The following is a 20,769-nucleotide window of genomic DNA, read 5'->3' on the forward strand; positions in this document are numbered from 1 at the left end:
TATTGTATTGCATTTTGGGACAAATCAGTTAAGATGGCAGAGAGGTTGCCATTTTGGATTTTGATAGTTGAAGTTTGCTACCGCTATATCTCGGAAAGAGTACATATGACAAACTGTTACATTCTTCCCTGTCCAGTTACAATACTGCATGTTTCTACAATTAATGGCTAAGATCTACAAAATGAAAAGAAAGATTGATGACTTATAAGAAATTGTTTTATTCAGCAGAAAGTCTAGGTACAGTTATTCAGTGAGTGAACTTAAGTGATCCAGTGAAAGATAATGAATGAAAACAGATTTGTCATGGACATAGAAGGGGAAGATAATTACTACATGTGGAAGTACCGGGGCCGATACTTCTTAAGATCACAGACAGTGCTGGCAAAGCTTTGTCCTACTGTGGAGGTTCTATACCCCACAGTTAGTCGGCTATCAATAGAACAACCAATCCTGCACACACAGACTGACCAATGGTCAAGGGGTCAGCTGGTCCCTATAACCACAGCTTACATATTGTACATGTGATGGTTTAACGATTGATCAACCTTCTGACCATGTTACAACTCGCATACTTTAGTAAGATGTTTGAACATAAAAGATACGGATGAAATATTGATAAAAGTTTTTTAAAAGATGATAATGTAGCTCTGTAAGCTTGTAAAAACTTTATCGATACATCTGGTGATTTACGAAAGAGTTGCAACATGAAGAAAGTGACCATAGTGGTTGCAGATATTTACTGGAATCACTGATGGATAGCTTTTCTTTTTGATTTGTCTACTTTTATAGGATGGCGATAAAAGCAGAATTGGTTGAACCTAAGATAGCCAACGGTAGACGGTCATTATTGATAAAAGATTACAATGTATCTTTGAGCAAAAATGAATCTCTTTATTTATTTAAAAACAGTATAAAAATGTCTAAATATTATTTATTATTCTATTACATTATATGATAGTCAACTAGTAAGAGATATATAATATGAAAGTGAAATTCTGAGATAGAACATGTATTATGTATATAATGGTATGATTGACCTCGCTAAAGGTTAATACGAGATATGACCTTGACTTCAGGTCACATGACATACAAATATCCTTTTATATATGAAATTTTCCCCCTAAAAGTTGTAAAGTCTGCTGTTTCAAAATTCTTTATCTTATTGCCATAGCATTTAAGAAAGACAAATGAAATAGATTTAATGGAAATGTTGCGATTTCCCCGAAGGTTGCGTCCTTATACATGTCGGAAGCATACAGGTCCTAACTTGTAACCAAAGCCCTGGTCGGCGTCCCCGTAGTCCTTAGGAGTAAAGTCTACAATAGGCAGGTCCTCCACCTTCTTTGTGTCAACGACAAACTCTGTAATGCCATCAGCAGGCTTGTTCTAGAAATTTAAAAACATACATATTAGTTACCAAATATCATATAGCAAGAGTTTTCGTGCCGGATGATACTTTTTTTGATTTCGTAGGACATTGATATGGTTACAAAAATTAAATCTGTGAAACACTAAGAAATAGGTAATTTGTACAATGTTTACACCAATCCTCACAACACAAAATTTTTAATTTATGAACATTTGATTTTTTTTATTTAATTTAATTCAAAATTTCAAAATTCATATTGGCTAACAAACGTTATTATAACAATCTAGAAAAAAAAAATCAAAAAAATCATGTGTTATGTTAATGTAAACTTTTTCATTAAGAATATGTAATATTGATACAAAAAGACTAAAATTCTAAGAACTGTTTATCCACAGAAATCTTAGATCGTCCTTACCCTACATCCATCAACAACATTCTCTGGAGCAAGGTCCTCTGTATTAATACGTTTATTGTCGCTGCCCATAAAGGCGATGGCGCCATTGTAACTATTTCTCTCCTCATTGAACCAAGCTACTGAGTTCTTGCAGTAGTATGTAAATTGCTGGTGAGCTGTCGAACTGTACAGGTCCAACATCTTCTTTTGATTTCCAAATGTGTACTCAAACTAAATCAAAACATCAAAAATATTTAAGTCTGTATAGATACAGTTCCTGTCACACCAAGTAAACAAGAGGTCTATTGGGCCTGTATTCTTAGCATGTTGTACACATATGTATATCTATATCTAACTAAATTCCTGTAATATCAAGTAAACAAGAGGTCTGTTGGGCCTGTATTGCTCATCATAAAATCTGGTAAGACAATAGGTAATTGAGTTGAAAAATGATATATACCCAATTCAACGTAAATAAATAAACAGTCATTAAGGCATAAAGTGATATATAAGATTTACTTACACAATTCAACACCTGAAAATCTTATGTTGTGTGCTAAATAATCAGGTTTGTCATATATTACCTCATATCCATTCTTCAGTTCACTAAATAACTGGTTTCCTTTAGACTTTCCTTTCTTCCAGAATTTAAGATCAATCTAGAAATACAATAGAAAACAAGGTCAATAACAAAACCATCCAGCAATTGTGTTAACAGAAATTTACAGAGTTATTGGCCTTTGAATTCCTGGTAATGATAAGATTTTAGTTTATTTCACTGAACATCTACAGGTGAATCAGAAATTTTTCAAATGTCATCGCTATGTCTTTAAAACTGTTTGGTATTGAAAATGATCTAGAAGTTAAGGAGACGTCTGGACAACAGACAGACAAGGTGATTCTAGTATATCCACCCTAACTTTGTTGTTGGGGATATAACAAACAGGCACTAACGAAATTCAATGGTATTCAAATACTAATGTCAAAGGTCAACAACACGTGAGTGAGCTTATCCCACTACACACGGAGCAGTGACATAGTGAGTTGGTCCTAGTTCACTGGGAGCATTGACAATAGTGAGCTTGTCCTAATTCACTGAGAGCAGTGACAGAGTGAGCTTGTCCTAATTCACTGAGAGCAGTGACAGAGTAAGCATGTCCTAGTTCACTGAGAGCAGTGGCAGAGTGAGCTTGTCCTAATTCACTGAGAGCAGTGACAAAGTGAGCTTGTCCTTGTTCACTGAGAGCAGTGACAGAGTGAACTTGTCCTTGTTCATGGAGAGCAGTGACAAAGTGAGCTTGTCCTTGTTCACTGAGAGCAGTGACAGAGTGAACTTGTCCTAGTTCACGGAGAGTAGTGACAGAGTGAACTTGTCCTAATTCACTGAGAGCAGTGACAGAGTGAGCTTGTCCTAATTCACTGAGAGCAGTGACAGAGTGAGCTTGTCCTAGTTCACTGCAAGCAGTGACAGAGTGAACTTGTCCTAATTCACTGAGAGCAGTGACAAAGTGAGCTTGTCCTTGTTCACTGAGAGCAGTGACAGAGTGAACTTGTCCTAGTTCACTGAGAGCAGTGACAGAGTGAGCTTGTCCTAATTCACTGAGAGCAGTGACAGAGTGAGCTTGTCCTAATTCACTGAGAGCAGTGACAGAGTGAGCTTGTCCTAGTTCACTGCGAGCAGTGACAGAGTGAACTTGTCCTTGTTCACTGCGAGCAGTGACAAAGTGTGCATGTCCTAGTTCACTGAGAGCAGTGACAGAGTGAGCTTGTCCTAATTCACTGAAAGCAGTTACAAAATGCAGCTTACCTGTTTTGTGGAATCTGATGGGTAGAAGCAAGAGTCGCCTCCAGCTGTCATATTACAGAAAACGTAAAGGGAATCGTCAGGGTTACCCTGGTTAGGATCAATGTAGTACCAGCCTGGAAAATATTGCAACACTCTAAAACATCCAAATCAAATGATGAAATTTTCTGTGCTTCAGTCATTCTTACCTAACCATATTCTATCCAATAACTACCCTTAGTTTTATATGCACAAATACGCCTTTTTGAAGCCGAAAGTTTGCTTACCTTGAATTCAAATCTTTAATTAATTCAGATTGAAAACATGATACCACTTTTTATTAGTTATTGGTTTGTAAGAATAAACCTCAGGAATATGTAGGAAAAGTAACTTTTTTAATGCAAACTCTAATGTTACGACCAGTGAGTTATCTTCCCTTGCTAGTACAACGTAGTCACTAAATTTAACATAGACTTTTCAGAGAAAACACCATCAGTTTAATTTGCTCACAAAGTAATGACATCATAATTGACAATAACTTGGCAGGTCAAACAAACCTAAAATATGCAAAGATGGAATAGCTAACTGAGATACTGTATAACATGAAATATTTGTGTGTATTTATTTTCCTTTATTTTTATCCTCTTATCTAACAAACTTATTTGCCTACTCTTGTTTTTAATTGAGAAAAAATACCATTCATCAGAGGTGGAGCATCTTAAAAGAACATGCACTTCATGTGTAGAAATATTCCACCTTCCACATGAAACAGCGATTCAAATAATATATGATATAGAATTTTTGTGTGTGTGTGTTATCACAGCATCCACAAAAATAACAGAAGTTTCCACAAAACAAACATCCAGTGTTATACAGTAAATACGAAATAACTGCAGTCTTACCATCCTGTGTATCTGGATGTCCGAGGAGAATGTCGCGACAGGTGGAAGCAGGATTTCCTTCCTTACCGGTTGGATAGATCAGTCGGTCAATTTCCTCTTTAATTTCGTCAACATGTGTAAACATCTGTCCTACGACAATCGTAACACCTTCCTTTAATTCATACTCATTCTTGGACATATCAGCCAACATTTCAGTGAACTTATTGTTAAAGCCTGGTGCTGCTCTCCTCTTTCTGAATCCACTGCCTGCTTTTAATGGAGCTCCGAGAAGTTCCGATGGGAAAGCTTGTGCCTCTCCGGGAGCTCCGACAGGTCCTGGTGGTCCCTGTAACGGAAAGGTAGAAGATGAATAGCTTTGTTTCATATCAACACAATGTTTATGGTCAGTAAACATTTGAATGTACACTTTACTTCATAATGTATACTTTACTTCATAATTACAACCATTTATAATCTATACAAGTGATTGAGTTAAACTTTTGTGTTGGATCTCCATAATGAACATGTATTAAATTAAAATTATCATAAATCTATGGAATCAATGGTATTCATATGTAAGATAAGAAAATATTTTTTTCTCAGAAAATGTTATCATGTACAATAGTAACATTTCAAAACCATAAGTTTTTGAATGTTTAATTTGTTCTTTTTCAAAAACCCCTGCTCAAATTTGCTATGTAGGCGGTCTTCAGTAAATCATTGGGTATATACACCAGGTAAATATAAATTCCCAATTGTAAAATCATTAAAAGTAACTCTCTGTAGATATAGCAGACTTACCCTGTGTCCTTGTTCTCCCTTTGATCCTGGGAATCCCTGTAACAATCAGTACACAAATCAAATATGGTATCAAACAATAGTTATTCTATATTTATCGATACATTTATTCAAATACATTTACAGTGGAACCTAATTAGAACCCTTTAAAAATCACCAGTACAGATATAAATTCCATTCTTTAATGATAATGTCTGGTATTAAACCTTCATTTAGCCAGTTAAAACATGAATGTACTATACATGTACATGAACATTTTTGAAAATACATATAAAATTAACTTGAACATCATGTAAAACTGAAAATCTCTATTCAGATTGAAAATATCTATTTAGATTGAAATATTTCTTAAAAACCATGTCACTAAGTTTAATAGTGTCTATAGCAGGTATTCCTTTCAAAACTAAATTTTAAACCTAGTTGTACTGACTTTCACTACTTTCCAAATAAGAAGGCACCACTTAATAAATATACATCACTTTATCAATTTCTAATGTCCTTCAATTAATGTGAAAAGCTGATACAGATCATAATGTTCCAGATGCTGGAGACATTCAATGGCAGAAACTTGTCCATGTATTGTTAAATTTATATCTGTGAGTGATCAAATTTTGCACATTTCACTAGTGATTAAAAATAAGAAATGAAGGTATTCATAAAACCATCACTAAACATCTTCACCTCCCATCATTAATGACTTACTGGTTCACCCTTTGGTCCTGGTGGTCCAATTTGTCCCTAAAATAACAAAAAAAGGGTTTGTTTCACAAAGCATTTGTACCGCAAATTTGCTAATATTTGCAGGTTTTCAATTTCGCTATTTATAATGAACAACTTATTATAAATACTAGAAATAAATTGTATGGTTAATCTGAATTTTTAACAGAAACATTGAGGTGAATTGAACACCTACAAAATAAATCCTAGCTCTACAGATCAAAATACCAAAACTATAGTAAGTTTCCCTTGACATCCTATGGTTACTTACTGGAAGTCCTGGGGCTCCGTCTGGTCCCTGGATTCCAGCCTCACCGGGGTAACCCTGGAAAACAATATAAATTTAACAAACGGTTAAATCTAGGAAATATATTTGATTTGTCTTGTTTAGGTAGTGAATGCAAACGCATAAGTGCAGCTAATTGAGTGGCTAGAATGTCGGTTAAACAGGATGGGACAGGACGGGACAAGATATAATGGACATGTGTTACACTTGATCTCAATATTTATGTCATAGCAGAGGCATGAATATAGAATACTGCATTCTAGTTTTCGCATGGATGACAATTTCGCAATTTCATGGAACAATGGTGTTATCGCTAAAATTTCATTTGTGTAATAATAGTAGATAAATCATGCATACTCTTATATTGCAAAATTTCAAAATTTAATTGTTTTGACATGCAAAAGGAATTACTAAACATGTATGTACAGTTCAGTGAATTAACTTGGCTTCTTATTTTCTGATGAAATTGTAGTAAAAAATTAGTCATTCAGGAACAGGGTCTAACCCAAATGTCAGGATGATTTTTGGAGAATAAATACAGAAAACACATGGAGATTTTATTATTTTAACACTAAGACACGACATTTAAATTTCTCTGTCTCTCACCACTAGGATTTGAAATATATAACTTACCCTATCTCCTCATGTGGAGATCTGATTATTTTAACACTTAGACATGACATTTAAATTTCCCTGTCTCTCACCACTAGGATATATAACTTACTCTATCTCCTCATGTGGAGATCTGATTATTTCAAAACTAAGACATGACATTTAAATTTCCCTGTCTCTCACCACAAGGATATGAAATATATAACTTACCCTGTCTCCTCATGTGGAGATCTGATTATTTTAACACTAAGACATGACATTTAAATTTCTCTGTCTCTCACCACTAGGATATGAAATATATAACTTACCCTATCTCCTCATGTGGAGATCTGATTATTTTAACACTAAGACATGACATTTAAATTTCCCTGTCTCTCACCACTAGGATATATAACTTACTCTGTCTCCTCCTGCAGAGATATGATTATTTTAACACTAAGACATGACATTTAAATTTCCCCATCTCTCATCACTCGGATATGAAATATATAACTTACCCTATCTCCTCATGTGGAGATCTGATTATTTTAACACTAAGACATGACATTTAAATTTCCCTGTCTCTCACCACTAGGATATATAACTTACTCTGTCTCCTCGGTCTCCCTTTATTCCTGGTGGTCCAACAGGGCCTGGCTCTCCCTTTGGTCCGGGGTCACCGACAACTCCTGGGGGTCCTACCCTTCCTGGGTGACCCTGTAATTAATACATATCACACTAGAGATACATCAGGATCAAGCAGAAAATTTGTTACATAATCTAAATGTTTAAGCTTTGTCAATGCACAGTTCCAACCTTGTTAATAGGAATTCTTATGTTTAGTTGTCAGATTTTGTTTGTCCCTGTCTCTCATAGTTCTCCATCCCACTTTCTGTTATTATCAATGAGGACTGAAAATATGAATACCATTTACTTTTTTCATCTTGTTTTGAGATTTGTATCATGCTTTTTGCAATTATTTTGTGACAGGAATAAAATTGATCCCATCAGGAGCCCTGAATTTTCTCAATATTATAGTGGTTTGGGTGCCTACTGGGTTGAATACAGTAAACACATTGACTGTCTGATTTGCCGTACCTTGATACCACGGTCTCCCTGCTCTCCCTTTGGTCCAGGGGGACCTGGAGGTCCCTAAAACAGAAAAGGGAGACATTAATATTCTATTACATTTCTTACTTTATCAGATTTACTTCTGTTTATTTGTCGGCAGAAAATATAGGTATTCAGTTCACAATAATGCTGTAAGTTAAGTTTTTCAATATTTTATTAAATTGAGACGATTTGATTTGGATTTGGTTGAAGGCATAGCCTATATAGGTACACCCTTTCTAAATGATAACATGCATTTCCATTTATACATGTACCAGTAACGGTGAAATAAATACATGTTAATAAGTTTGATAGAATTAAATTAGTAACTCTTAGGGCCTAATGGAAAATAATTGACCCATCTCCCCAATTGAACATAGCACTCACCAAAAGACCGATCTCGCCAGGCATTCCAGAGGGTCCCATGGCACCAGCCTCTCCCTGTTAAAAACATCAAGTTACGTTATCATTACCACAAACACATATACATGCTATCATGGTAGTAATTATTATTGTCTGAAATGACTGAAATATTAAGCTATTTTACTCTCAAAAATCATGCATTTAAAACTCAAAGTACATTTTCTTTTACAGGGTATCAACATATAAGTAAAAAACAACTTCTTTCAAAAATTGTGCCCAGAGAATCTGAAAATTCTAAAACTTTTGCTACATATCATCAAAGTTATTCTCCTATATGTAACTGTTATGGAGCATATAGAAAAACCCCAAGGCACATACAGGGGTAAATCTGCTGATTGTAATAATGGCAGAGTTACCAATCTGTCTTATATATATGTTTCTGCCACTACATATTCAACGAAAATTTCGTTACCAAAGGCCAGATTTTTTTTTTATAGTTTTGTTGAATCATAAACTGATGAATGTAAAAATGATAAGAATTCTTACCACAGGGCCTGGAGATCCGCGAGGTCCTTGGGCACCTGATGGTCCTGGTGAACCCTGAAAAGTAGACAAAAGGCTCAAAATGTCTTCATCAAAATAACACAACAGTATAGTATTCAGCTGATTACTGTTGCATGATAACTAATTTTAAAATCATATTATTTTTGTAGTTGTCATCAAACTAGAAATAAGAAGTCAAAGAAAGCATGCATGCAGATTGTATACATTTTTGGTGAATTTGGTCTTCATCATTTCTCTAATCTCTTCTGTAACTGTAAATTTGAAAGATCTTAATCTGTGCAGTATAGATGTGTACAAAAACTGTAAAAATCGTAATAAAAGGCCTTTGTGGCTTATACTCAGGTGCGACTTATAATCCAGAAAATATGGTATAAAAATTCCACCTGAAGATTTCAAAATATTTAGGACAGGAACTAAACTAAAACTGGACAATTTTCAGTGAAATAAACTACAACAACTTCTAGATTTGTTTCATATTATTTTATCAGGTTTTTAACTTACTGTTGGTCCTGCGGGTCCACGAGGGCCACGATTTCCGACCAAGCCCCGATCTCCCTTTTTGCCCATCTCTCCCTGAACTCCCTGTGGTCCAGGATTGCCTTGCTCACCCTAAATGTAAGAAAAATAATTTTCAATGCATTACATATAACAAGAGAGAGATATCAATTATTTGTGAGGTGAAGAATGCAACATTAGCATAGTCAGATATCAATATTTACATTGTCACTTTAATCACATTATTAAGTAGTCTGCTACTTTAAGCACTAGTGCGATGCCCATGACTAGTTATTTTACGGCCAGACTAGTGCCAATTGTAATGAACTAGTTCAATTGGACTAGTGGTTATTCACTCAATTAAAATCAGAATAATATACGCAATTCACAATGACGATGGTCAATTGCATTTTCAAACGGTACATTTTCAATGTATTCTGTATGCGATTATTTCATTCTGAATGCATCATTTTGTGAGAATTTGCATTCATGAACGCATCTATTCAGACTGTACTTTGGGTCAAAAATTGTAAAGTGATGATGACTGAAGTGCTGAAGCAAAACAGCTGTATATATTTAATTTGGACTAGTGATTTAAATAACCGGAGTTTCATAATACATATCCTGAAAATACTGTTTGAGTGAACTCACCGTTTTGCCTGACCTGCCTGGCAATCCAGCTTCTCCTTGAACTCCTGGCAAACCCTGTAACATGAAAAAATATGTTATTGATAAATATCCTGAATAAATATCCCAACATTGTGTATTACAGAGTTGTCTGCTCTTGTATGTAGGCATTATTTGTTACATCATATGGTTGTGTGAGAAAATTATGTCATTTTCTCCAAAATCTTAATGCTCTAATACAAATCACATGACAATCAATATAGAGGTGATAACATCAGGAAATAAATATTAAAGTGACTTCTTACAAGATATGGAACAACATGTGATTTTAAATCTGTGTATCAAGTAGTCTCAAAAAATTAGTGATATAGAAATATATTTCTCCAATATTTAACTATAATTATATATATCCTGTTAGCCTGTAGGGATGCGTTGTCTTACCACTGGTCCAGGCGGTCCTCGCTGTCCATCAGGGCCATCCTTTCCTGGCTCACCCTATAAGGGAAATAATCAAGCTTAGGGGAAATAACCAAAATAATCAAGCTTAGGGGAGATAACCAAGATTAAGGGATGTAATCAAGATAATCAAACGTAAGGGATATTATCGACAAATTTCATTTTTAGAAACATAAAATAAGAGATCTTTCCAAAAGAGTTTTAGTATTTGAGTCATTTACTATTGCATATTATGACCAAAAAAATTATTTTTTCAAAAAAGATCAACAATTTATTTCAATCTGAAGAAAAATAACAAAAAACTTTCAAAAATATGAATTCAACACTACTGTTTAATTTGTTAAAAATGTTTTGAAAGAATTTTTGAAACCTTAATTAAACAATAAATTTCAATCTGAAGAGGAATTCCAATGATTTATACTCCGTACCTTCAGTCCAGCCTCTCCAGTTGGGCCAGGCAGACCCTCTTCTCCGGGCATACCCTGTCATACAAAAGGTAATCAGGTATAAATAGCAATAATCTTTCAAACGAGTCTAAACATAAAACATTCTCACCTAACAGATTGTAGATCACTGTTCATAAAATTGATAAAATGAGAGTTAATGCATCGACCTTTCTAACATAAAAGGTTGTAAATCTAAATAAAGTTGAGTAATATTTGTATTAATAGTGTGAGTTAATACATCAGTAATCACATTTAATTTATAATTTATTTCACGTTTTCTAATAAGTCAGGTTGTAAATCTAAAAATTTGTAAATTCCAAAAAATCTAAATCAAATTCTTCCAATCAATCTTTAACAATAATTCCACTTTCATGGTTTTTTTTTTCTCTCTTAAAGAGAATTCTGATGATATCTAATCTTACGTACACAAATGCATATCAAATATAAAATTGCAATTCAACTTGAAGAATATGATTCTTGGAAAATGTCAAGTATATGAAAATCATATAAATAAGTCCTTCGTTGAAATAAGAACAAGATTTCCGGTAGCTGTTACAGACTTACATGGTGTCCCTTGGGGCCAATCACTCCTGCAGGTCCCCTTGGTCCTGGAGCTCCCTGAAGACCTGGTCGCCCATCCATTCCTTTTGGACCCTGCAGACCTGGTGGTCCCTAAAATCACATAGGTTACACAATTATCTTATTTTCATTTCCAGAAATATATTTGATTACTATATGAATGTATCACTTCAAGATATTTAAGCTAAATAGAAATGAATGCCAAGGGCTAATGCATTTATATATGATAACAAAATACAAGTATAAGTTCAAATGCTGTACACTTTTTTACCACAGTGCCGTCCTGACCAGGCGTTCCCTAGTACTTATCACAATGCTGTCCTCACCAGGCGTTCCCCCCTACTTACCACAATGCTGTCCTGATCAGGCGTTCCCCAGTACTAACCACAATGCTGTCCTGACCAGGCGTTCCCTAGTACTTACCACAATGCTGTCCTGACCAGGCGTTCCCTAGTACTTACCACAATGCTGTCCTGACCAGGCGTTCCCTAGTACTTACCACAATGCTGTCCTGACCAGGCGTTCCCTAGTACTTACCACAATGCTGTCCTGACCAGGCGTTCCCTAGTACTTACCATAATGCTGTCCTGACCAGGCGTTCCCCCCTACTTACCACAATGCTGTCCTGACCAGGCGTTCCCCAGTACTTACCACAATGCTGTCCTGACCAGGCGTTCCCCCCTACTTACCACAATGCTGTCCTGACCAGGCGTTCCCTAGTACTTATCACGATACGGTCCTGACCAGGCGTTCCCTAGTACTTACCACAATGCTGTCCTGACCAGGCGTTCCCTAGTACTTATCACAATGCTGTCCTCACCAGGCGTTCCCCCCTACTTACCACAATGCTGTCCTGACCAGGTGTTCCCCAGTACTTACCATAATGCTGTCCTGACCAGGCGTTCCCCAGTACTACCATAATGCTGTCCTGACCAGGCGTTCCCTAGTACTTACCACAATGCTGTCCTGACCAGGCGTTCCCCAGTACTAACCACAATGCTGTCCTGACCAGGCGTTCCCTAGTACTTACCACAATGCTGTCCTGACCAGGCGTTCCCTAGTACTTACCATAATGCTGTCCTGACCAGGTGTTCCCCCCTACTTACCACAATGCTGTCCTGACCAGGCGTTCCCTAGTACTTACCACAATGCTGTCCTGACCAGGCGTTCCCCCCTACTTACCACAATGCTGTCCTGACCAGGCGTTCCCTAGTACTTATCACGATACGGTCCTGACCAGGCGTTCCCTAGTACTTACCACAATGCTGTCCTGACCAGGCGTTCCCTAGTACTTACCACAATGCTGTCCTGACCAGGCGTTCCCTAGTACTTACCACAATGCTGTCCTGACCAGGCGTTCCCTAGTACTTACCACAATGCTGTCCTGACCAGGCGTTCCCTAGTACTTATCACAACACTGTCCTGACCAGGCGTTCCCTAGTACTTACCACAACACTGTCCTGAGCAGATGTTCCCTAGTACTTACCACAATGCTGTCCTGACCAGGTGTTCCCTAGTACTTACCACAATACTGTCCTGACCAGGTGTTCCCCAGTACTTACCACAGTGTCATTCTGACCAGGCGTTCCCTAGTACTTACCACAACACTGTCCTGAGCAGATGTTCCCTAGTACTTACCACAATGCTGTCCTGACCAGGTGTTCCCCAGTACTTACCAAGTACTTACCACAATGCTGTCCTGACCAGGCGTTCCCTAGTACTTACCACGGTGCCGTCTTGACCAGGCTGTCCTGGTTCTCCAGTATTTCCCATCTCTCCTTTCTGGCCCTGTCTTCCCTCTGGTCCAGTTGGACCAGTGTTACCTGGCAAACCCTGAAATTTTCAGAAAAGAATTATCTAACTTCTTCAAATAAGTAAGCATGTTATTTTTCACATTCAAATTATATGAAAAATGTAAATCTATGCAAAAAAGGACAGAATCAATAAAGATTTGTTTCAATAAAACTTCATATCAAATCCAGCACCTACCAGGTATCTTAACTCTCCACAATGAACAGTGTACTTACTGTGGAGCCTGGTGGCCCAGGGGGTCCTTGTGGTCCTGGTGCACCGGGGCTTCCCTACAAATACATAAAGGTTACACAAGTACAGAAATGTTACACAAATATAACACAAGTACAGAAATGTTACACAAATATTACACATGTACAGAAATGTTACACAAATATTACACAAGTACATAAATGCTACACAAATATTACACAAGTACAAAAATGCTACACAAATATTACACAAGTACATAAAGGCTACACAAATAATACATAAGTACATAAAGGCTACACAAATAGTACATAAATACATAAAAGCTACACAAATAGTACATAAATACATAAATGTTATACATATTCCAAAAATAAAGGGGATACATTACAAATATACTGCAATGTTGAAGTAAAAGGTTTTTTAAAAAAAACATCAAACATGGAATATACATATTATGTATTTCATGGCTGACAATGACAATCTAATCAAAAATTTGTACAAATATGCAAGTCAGAATATGCACCAGAAGACATTTTTTTTGCAATCAAAATTTTATCTAAAACAATGACTAGCTGAAAGATTTGTTTTTTTAAATGCAATGCCTTGTACTTGGGGTTAATTTTGATGATACTTACAATCGACCCTTGGTCCCCAGTTTCTCCCTTTGGTCCAATTGCTCCTGGCAGTCCCTGCAGACCAACAGGTCCAGTAGCCCCTGGCAGTCCACGTGGTCCCTCGGATCCCTTCACTCCACCTGGTCCCTGGATACCTTGAATGCCAGGATCACCTGGGGGGCCCTACGATAGAAAGTCATCAAAGTTATCAAAATCATTAACACGAAAGACTCATACAGGTCTTTTCATAGACCTGTCAACAGAAAATAATCAATATCATCAACACAAGGGACTCTTTAAATGTCATCTCCTAGACCCACCAATAGAAAGTCATCAAAATAATGAACACAAGAAGCTTTAAAATATACTTTGAGATTGGGTACACCACATATTTGTAGTCAACTTCTTCTCGCCTTCCTGAACTATTGTCAAAGGTGGGCCATAAAAAAACCTTAATAACACTACTTACTGGAGGTCCTAGTGGTCCCTGTGTTCCCATAGGTCCAGAAGGTCCGGGTGGTCCCTGAAATGGAAATTCAATATTGAATCTTCTGTCTACATTCTGTTATTGGGTTGCTATGCACTATCAATTTACAGATACATTTTAGTTTTACCCATTTTCTCAATAGCCCTGCATAATGAGAAGTATTCAAGCCAAGACAATAGAACCTACAGAACCTCAACAAGAAGGACTACCGTAGCTCTTTACCTCCAATTTTATTCTACAAATGCATGATTTTATTTTTAATCTTACTGTCAAGGAGGAATTAATCAGTCAAGAATTAATTAAAGACACAAATCTTAATACTGGGATAACAGAGAAATTATCAAATAAATCTTTTACTGAGCAGCTTCCGTAAAAATTTAATTGAATTGAAAAGGGGCAATGCCTATGTAAGTTCTCTTCCTGGTAACAAAATGTATACATGTATATACAAATGCAGTGAACATTTTTTTTAATGGTATAACAGTAGTTTAGTTTCAGAAAGTTTATATAGAAGATATTCTTAAGTAACGCCATAATATTAATGTAAGAATAGTAATTTTGTTTTTTCAAGAAGTATAATAATAAGGAAATTAGAACACATCAATCATGAAGGAAATAACTTCACCCACAGGGTACAGACCAGAAAGTCCATGTTGGCCAATAAGTCTTCGGTCATCCACCTATGGGATTAAGTAATTCTCCATGACGGCTGCATTCATGTTTATGAGTGATGGATCAAAAAAAATATTTACAGAAAATCATCAAAAATAAAAGCTTTGTTATATGTATCCTTGTCCACCAAAGGATAACTTCTACAAGATGATTTGATTTTCTTACCATCTCACCAGACTCTCCTTTGGATCCCTTAGGTCCTGGTGGACCTTGTTCTCCCTGAAAACAAACAGTACAACTTTTTTTTCACAAATGGTAAGGTATTATTCTCAAAACTACCAGACTTTTAGTTATAACAAATGAGATTAGCATCACTTAACCAATAAATTATATAAAAGTAGGCAACAAAAATGTGTTTTTATCAGTGTATATTTTTCTGTAGTTCACACAGCCATGAAACTGAAGATTTATCTTACTGTAAAATTGTTAATACTTTACACAGGGTAGTAATTTATTTCTCTTTCTTTTGCAGGACTTTGGTATCATTGCAAATATCTAATTTGTGAAATAATCAGTGATGATTAAATCAAATTACACTCTTGAAAATCATTTACAGATATTCAATTCTTTAAGTTTTTAAAATTTTAATTTTCTAATCTTGATATAAAACAATGAAATCTTTCATCTGAAAAAATAACCACAGGCATTTTATTTACTACATTAGAACGTCAATTTGTGATAAAATTGTGGCAAATATATTTGAAAGTATGCACTCAATTAAGACTAGTTTTAGAGTAACAGGAGAAATGTTTCAAACCTTATCTCCATCTTCACCTGGAGATCCGACTGGTCCTGGTGGGCCACCATAACCCTGAAATCACAAACAAATTTTAACACAAAAATAAATCTAGCTAGCTTAGAAACAAAACTATTAAATATGTCTAATTAACACAAAAATTCATATAAAATAATTAATTTTGCTTTTAGTGCATGCCCAATCAGTACTTCATTCCATATAGGACATAGTGCCACAGATATTTTTCGGGATGCAATTAATTATTTTTAATATTTTTATCTTGACATAAATTTAGAAGCTAAAACTTTTCAATGGTGATAATGGTATAAAGAAATTTACTTTGTACCTAAAGACAAATACTAATTCATCTGCTCCTCTTTTTGATAAAGAAAAAAATACCATTTGTCAGTGGTGGAGCATCTTTAAGTAGCGACATTATATTTTAGCATAGAAAAACTGAAATTAAAACCTTACTGCTAAAACAAATATACTGGCAATATCTTCCCATCTCCAGGGCTGTAATTACTTTGTACCATTGATAAATTTCTTTCTCATGTCATTAATTTATCGCATTTAACCCAATAACTACCCATGTCCCTATACGCGCCCCTCAACCTTATACAGGCTGAAGTTCACTTTATACAGCATACAGGTGAAGTTCACTTTGTACAGTATAAATGACCTAGTTCATTTTATACAGTATACAGGCCGAAGTTTACTTTACACAGTATACAGGCCAAAGTTCACTTTATATAGTATAAAGGCCCAAGTTTACTTTACACAGTATACAGGCTGAACTTCACTTATATAGTATAAAGGCCCAAGTTCACTTTATATAGTATAGAGGCCAGGCCGTAGTTCACTTTACACAGTATACAGGCTGAACTTCATTTATATAGTATAAAGGCCCAAGTTCACTTTATACAGTTTACACGACCAAGTTCACTTTATGCAGTATGTGCCTTGAATTAGGATCTTTATTGAATCTTTATTGAATACAGACCAAAAACCTGAATATCAAAATATAGTTTCTGGAGTTTATCTCTTTAGAAAATTCATTTATGAGTTCTGTTTTAGCACAATACTATTGTGAAAGGTCTAAATTAAGCTTTCTATTGATTGTTTTTACACATTTTTCAAGCACCATGGAGGCATTATTGTGTTGAACAATGATAATCAATTCTAAAGGCGGAGACACCTTTTTGGAAATGTAACATAGAAATATTAAATACGGGCTTGTCATTGTTTGACTCCAACCTACCCTTGGTCCGGGTTGTCCCATGTTGCCTGGAAGTCCATTTGGTCCCTCGAGACCCTAAAACATCAACAAGATTTTTGTAACTCCTCACATGAGATTCACAAATTGTTCAAAATGGTCAACATTAATCATGTATATCAAGTTAAATTTTCTTATTCACTCTACAGTAAGCTATTTCCAAGTACACATCTTTTTAAGAAAATTTGAAATATACTCATCTCATAATAAAAATACTTGATTGGAACTTAAAAATCTAAAGATCTTAAAAAACCATTTAGATCTATACTGAATATTGAACAGTATGTTTTAGAACCCTATTTTCTACTTACAGCATCACCCTTTTGGCCTCTTAAGCCCTCTGGTCCAGTTGGCCCTGGTGGTCCCTATGGTCAAACATTACAAATGGTTAGATATCAAGGACGAATAAAGATCAAACATTACAAATGGTTAGTTATCAAAGACGAATAAAGGTCAAACATTACAAATGGTTAGTTATCACGGACGAATAAAGATCAAGCATTACAAATGGTTAGTTATCAAAGACGAATAAAGGTCAAACATTACAAATGGTTAGTTATAACAGACGAATAAAGGTCAAACATTACAAATGGTTAGTTATCATGGACGAATAAAGGTCAAACATTACAAATGGTTAGTTATCACAGACGAATAAAGGTCAAACATTACAAATGGTTAGTTATCACAGACGAATAAAGGTCAAACATTACAAATGGTTAGTTATAACAGACGAATAAAGGTCAAACATATCAAATGGTTAGTTATCACGGACGAATAAAGATCAAGCATTACAAATGGTTAGTTATCACCGACAAATAAAGGTCAAACATTACAAATGGTTAGTTATAACAGACGAATAAAGGTCAAACATTACAAATGGTTAGTTATCACAGACGAATAAAGGTCAAACATTACAAATGGTTAGTTATCACGACAAATAAAGGTCAAACATTACAAATGGTTAGTTATAACAGACGAATAAAGGTCAAACATTACAAATGGTTAGTTATCAAAGACGAATAAAGGTCAAACATTACAAGTGGTTAGTTATCACAGACGAATAAAGGTCAAACATTTCAAATGGTTAGTTATAACAGACGAATAAAGGCAAACATTACAAATGGTTAGTTATCACAGACGAATAAAGGTCAAACATTACAAATGGTTAGTTATCACAGACGAATAAAGGTCAAACATTACAAATGGTTAGTTATCACCGACAAATAAAGGTCAAACATTACAAGTGGTTAGTTATAACAGAAGAATAAAGGTCAAATATTACAAATGGTTAGTTATCACCGACAAATAAAGGTCAAACATTACAAATGGTTAGTTATCACCGACAAATAAAGGTCAAACATTACAAATGGTTAGTTATCACAGACAAATAAAGGTCAAACATTACAAATGGTTAGTTATCACAGACGAATAAAGGTCAAACATTACAAATGGTTAGTTATCACAGACGAATAAAGGTCAAACATTACAAATGGTTAGTTATCACAGACAAATAAAGGTCAAACATTACAAATGGTTAGTTATCAAGGACAAATAAAGGTCAAACATTACAAATGGTTAGTTATCACAGACGAATAAAGGTCAAACATTACAAATGGTTAGTTATCAAAGACGAATAAAGGTCAAACATTACAAATGGTTAGTTATCACCGACAAATAAAGGTCAAACATTACAAATGGTTAGTTATCACGGACGAATAAAGGTCAAACATTACAAATGGTTAGTTATCACGGACGAATAAAGGTCAAACATTACAAATGGTTAGTTATCACAGACAAATAAAGGTCAAACATTACAAATGGTTAGTTATCAAAGACGAATAAAGGTCAAACATTACAAATGGTTAGTTATCACAGACGAATAAAGGTCAAACATTACAAATGGTTAGTTATCACAGACAAATAAAGGTCAAACATTACAAATGGTTAGTTATCACAGACGAATAAAGGTCAAACATTACAAATGGTTAGTTATCAAAGACGAATAAAGGTCAAACATTACAAGTGGTTAGTTATCACCGACGAATAAAGGTCAAGCATTACAAATGGTTAGTTATCACCGACAAATAAAGGTCAAACATTACAAATGGTTAGTTATAACAGACGAATAAAGGTCAAACATTACAAATGGTTAGTTATCACCGACAAATAAAGGTCAAACATTACAAATGGTTAGTTATCACGGCCGAATAAAGGTCAAACATAACACATATTAAGTTTTCAAGGACGAATAAAGGTCAAACATAACACATATTTAGTTATGGAGGACACATAAAGGTCAAACATAACACATAAAGTTATCAAGGATGAATACAGGTAAAATATTACAAATAGTTAGTTTCAAGGACTAATCAACGTCAAACATAACATATATTTAGTTATCGAGGAACCAATAAATGTCAAACATAACATATATTTAGTTATCGAGGAACCAATAAATGTCAAACATAACACATATTTAGTTATCGAGGAACGAATAAATGTCAAACATAACACATATTTAGTTATCGAGGAACGAATAAATGTCAAACATAACACATATTTAGTTATCGAGGACGAATAAAGTCAAATAAATGACAATCAATCAAACATAACACATATTTAGTTATTAAGGACGAATAAATGTCAAACATAACATATATTTAGTTATCGAGGAACCAATAAATGTCAAACATAACACATATTTAGTTATTAAGGACGAATAAAGGTCAAATATAACACATATTTAGTTATCAAGGACAAATAAAGGTCAACTTAAAGGTAGGTTTCGCCCAACCAAATAAATATTTTTTGTGAAATGCGATAAGCGGAAGAAAAGATGAAAAAAACATATTAAAATATCTCAATTTAATTTCTTTATGTGTTTGAGATTGAACAAATGTGTCTTGAATACAAAATTGAAGGAAATCCTTGATTTATTACGGTGTCCGTCAGACAAAATAATATGCAAATGAAGCTGCGATGGATTGCGTTGTCGAAGTTTGGCGCATGCGCATTGTCACGCACTTAAAGTAAACAAAATGGCTGAACGAAAGTGTGTGAGATGAAAAAAATATATCTGAATCGGCAACAAAGTGGAGGAAATTATAATGGATTCGGTAGCACCCTAGGATATCTATAGGGATTTAAATTCAGAGATGACATGTAGCAATAGAAGAAACAGAAGCCATATCTCAAGCGGAACTTGCCGGGATCTGTTGGGACTCGTGTAACGGCATTGCACGTGGTGAGTTAAATTTCAACACATATGCCAGCGCACAAACAGCCGCAGACTAACTACATGTATATTTGGTGTACAAAGTTAGCGAGCGTATGTAAGTAACATGAAGTGTTTTAGATTATATGATATGTATAAACAGTCCCTCGCACTTCGATTTGTTGTTGTTGTTTTTTAACAAAATATGCCGTGGCAAGACTGTCACTTCTATCTGACATTTTGTTGCACGCTTCCGTTTGTTGCTGTGGCCTCGTTTTGGAAAAAATACGTCATGTTCTATGTAAAG

General features: G+C 35.2%; 1 protein-coding gene across 1 annotated transcript in view; it reads right to left on the minus strand.

The window, feature by feature from the left end:
* Nucleotides 1-198: 198 nt before the first annotated feature.
* Nucleotides 199-20,769, minus strand: part of LOC138321531 (collagen alpha-1(XI) chain-like) — a 69,189-nt gene continuing 48,618 nt past the window's right edge. Inside the window, exons 38-62 of the mRNA XM_069265279.1 lie at nucleotides 17,560-17,613; nucleotides 17,234-17,287; nucleotides 15,994-16,047; nucleotides 15,402-15,455; nucleotides 14,547-14,600; nucleotides 14,099-14,260; nucleotides 13,487-13,540; nucleotides 13,185-13,292; nucleotides 11,445-11,552; nucleotides 10,863-10,916; nucleotides 10,420-10,473; nucleotides 10,003-10,056; nucleotides 9,358-9,465; nucleotides 8,839-8,892; nucleotides 8,317-8,370; nucleotides 7,918-7,971; nucleotides 7,429-7,536; nucleotides 6,214-6,267; nucleotides 5,928-5,963; nucleotides 5,229-5,264; nucleotides 4,449-4,773; nucleotides 3,571-3,683; nucleotides 2,348-2,422; nucleotides 1,785-1,994; nucleotides 199-1,386 (exon numbers count right to left, since the gene is read on the minus strand). Of these exons, the coding sequence (XP_069121380.1) occupies nucleotides 1,237-1,386; nucleotides 1,785-1,994; nucleotides 2,348-2,422; nucleotides 3,571-3,683; nucleotides 4,449-4,773; nucleotides 5,229-5,264; nucleotides 5,928-5,963; nucleotides 6,214-6,267; nucleotides 7,429-7,536; nucleotides 7,918-7,971; nucleotides 8,317-8,370; nucleotides 8,839-8,892; nucleotides 9,358-9,465; nucleotides 10,003-10,056; nucleotides 10,420-10,473; nucleotides 10,863-10,916; nucleotides 11,445-11,552; nucleotides 13,185-13,292; nucleotides 13,487-13,540; nucleotides 14,099-14,260; nucleotides 14,547-14,600; nucleotides 15,402-15,455; nucleotides 15,994-16,047; nucleotides 17,234-17,287; nucleotides 17,560-17,613 (2,241 nt within the window). The 3' untranslated portion in view covers nucleotides 199-1,236. The remainder of the gene's footprint in view (nucleotides 1,387-1,784; nucleotides 1,995-2,347; nucleotides 2,423-3,570; nucleotides 3,684-4,448; nucleotides 4,774-5,228; nucleotides 5,265-5,927; nucleotides 5,964-6,213; nucleotides 6,268-7,428; nucleotides 7,537-7,917; nucleotides 7,972-8,316; nucleotides 8,371-8,838; nucleotides 8,893-9,357; nucleotides 9,466-10,002; nucleotides 10,057-10,419; nucleotides 10,474-10,862; nucleotides 10,917-11,444; nucleotides 11,553-13,184; nucleotides 13,293-13,486; nucleotides 13,541-14,098; nucleotides 14,261-14,546; nucleotides 14,601-15,401; nucleotides 15,456-15,993; nucleotides 16,048-17,233; nucleotides 17,288-17,559; nucleotides 17,614-20,769) is intronic.

Source organism: Argopecten irradians, chromosome 4, assembly GCF_041381155.1.
Source record: "Argopecten irradians isolate NY chromosome 4, Ai_NY, whole genome shotgun sequence".
Lineage (NCBI taxonomy): Eukaryota > Metazoa > Mollusca > Bivalvia > Pectinida > Pectinidae > Argopecten > Argopecten irradians.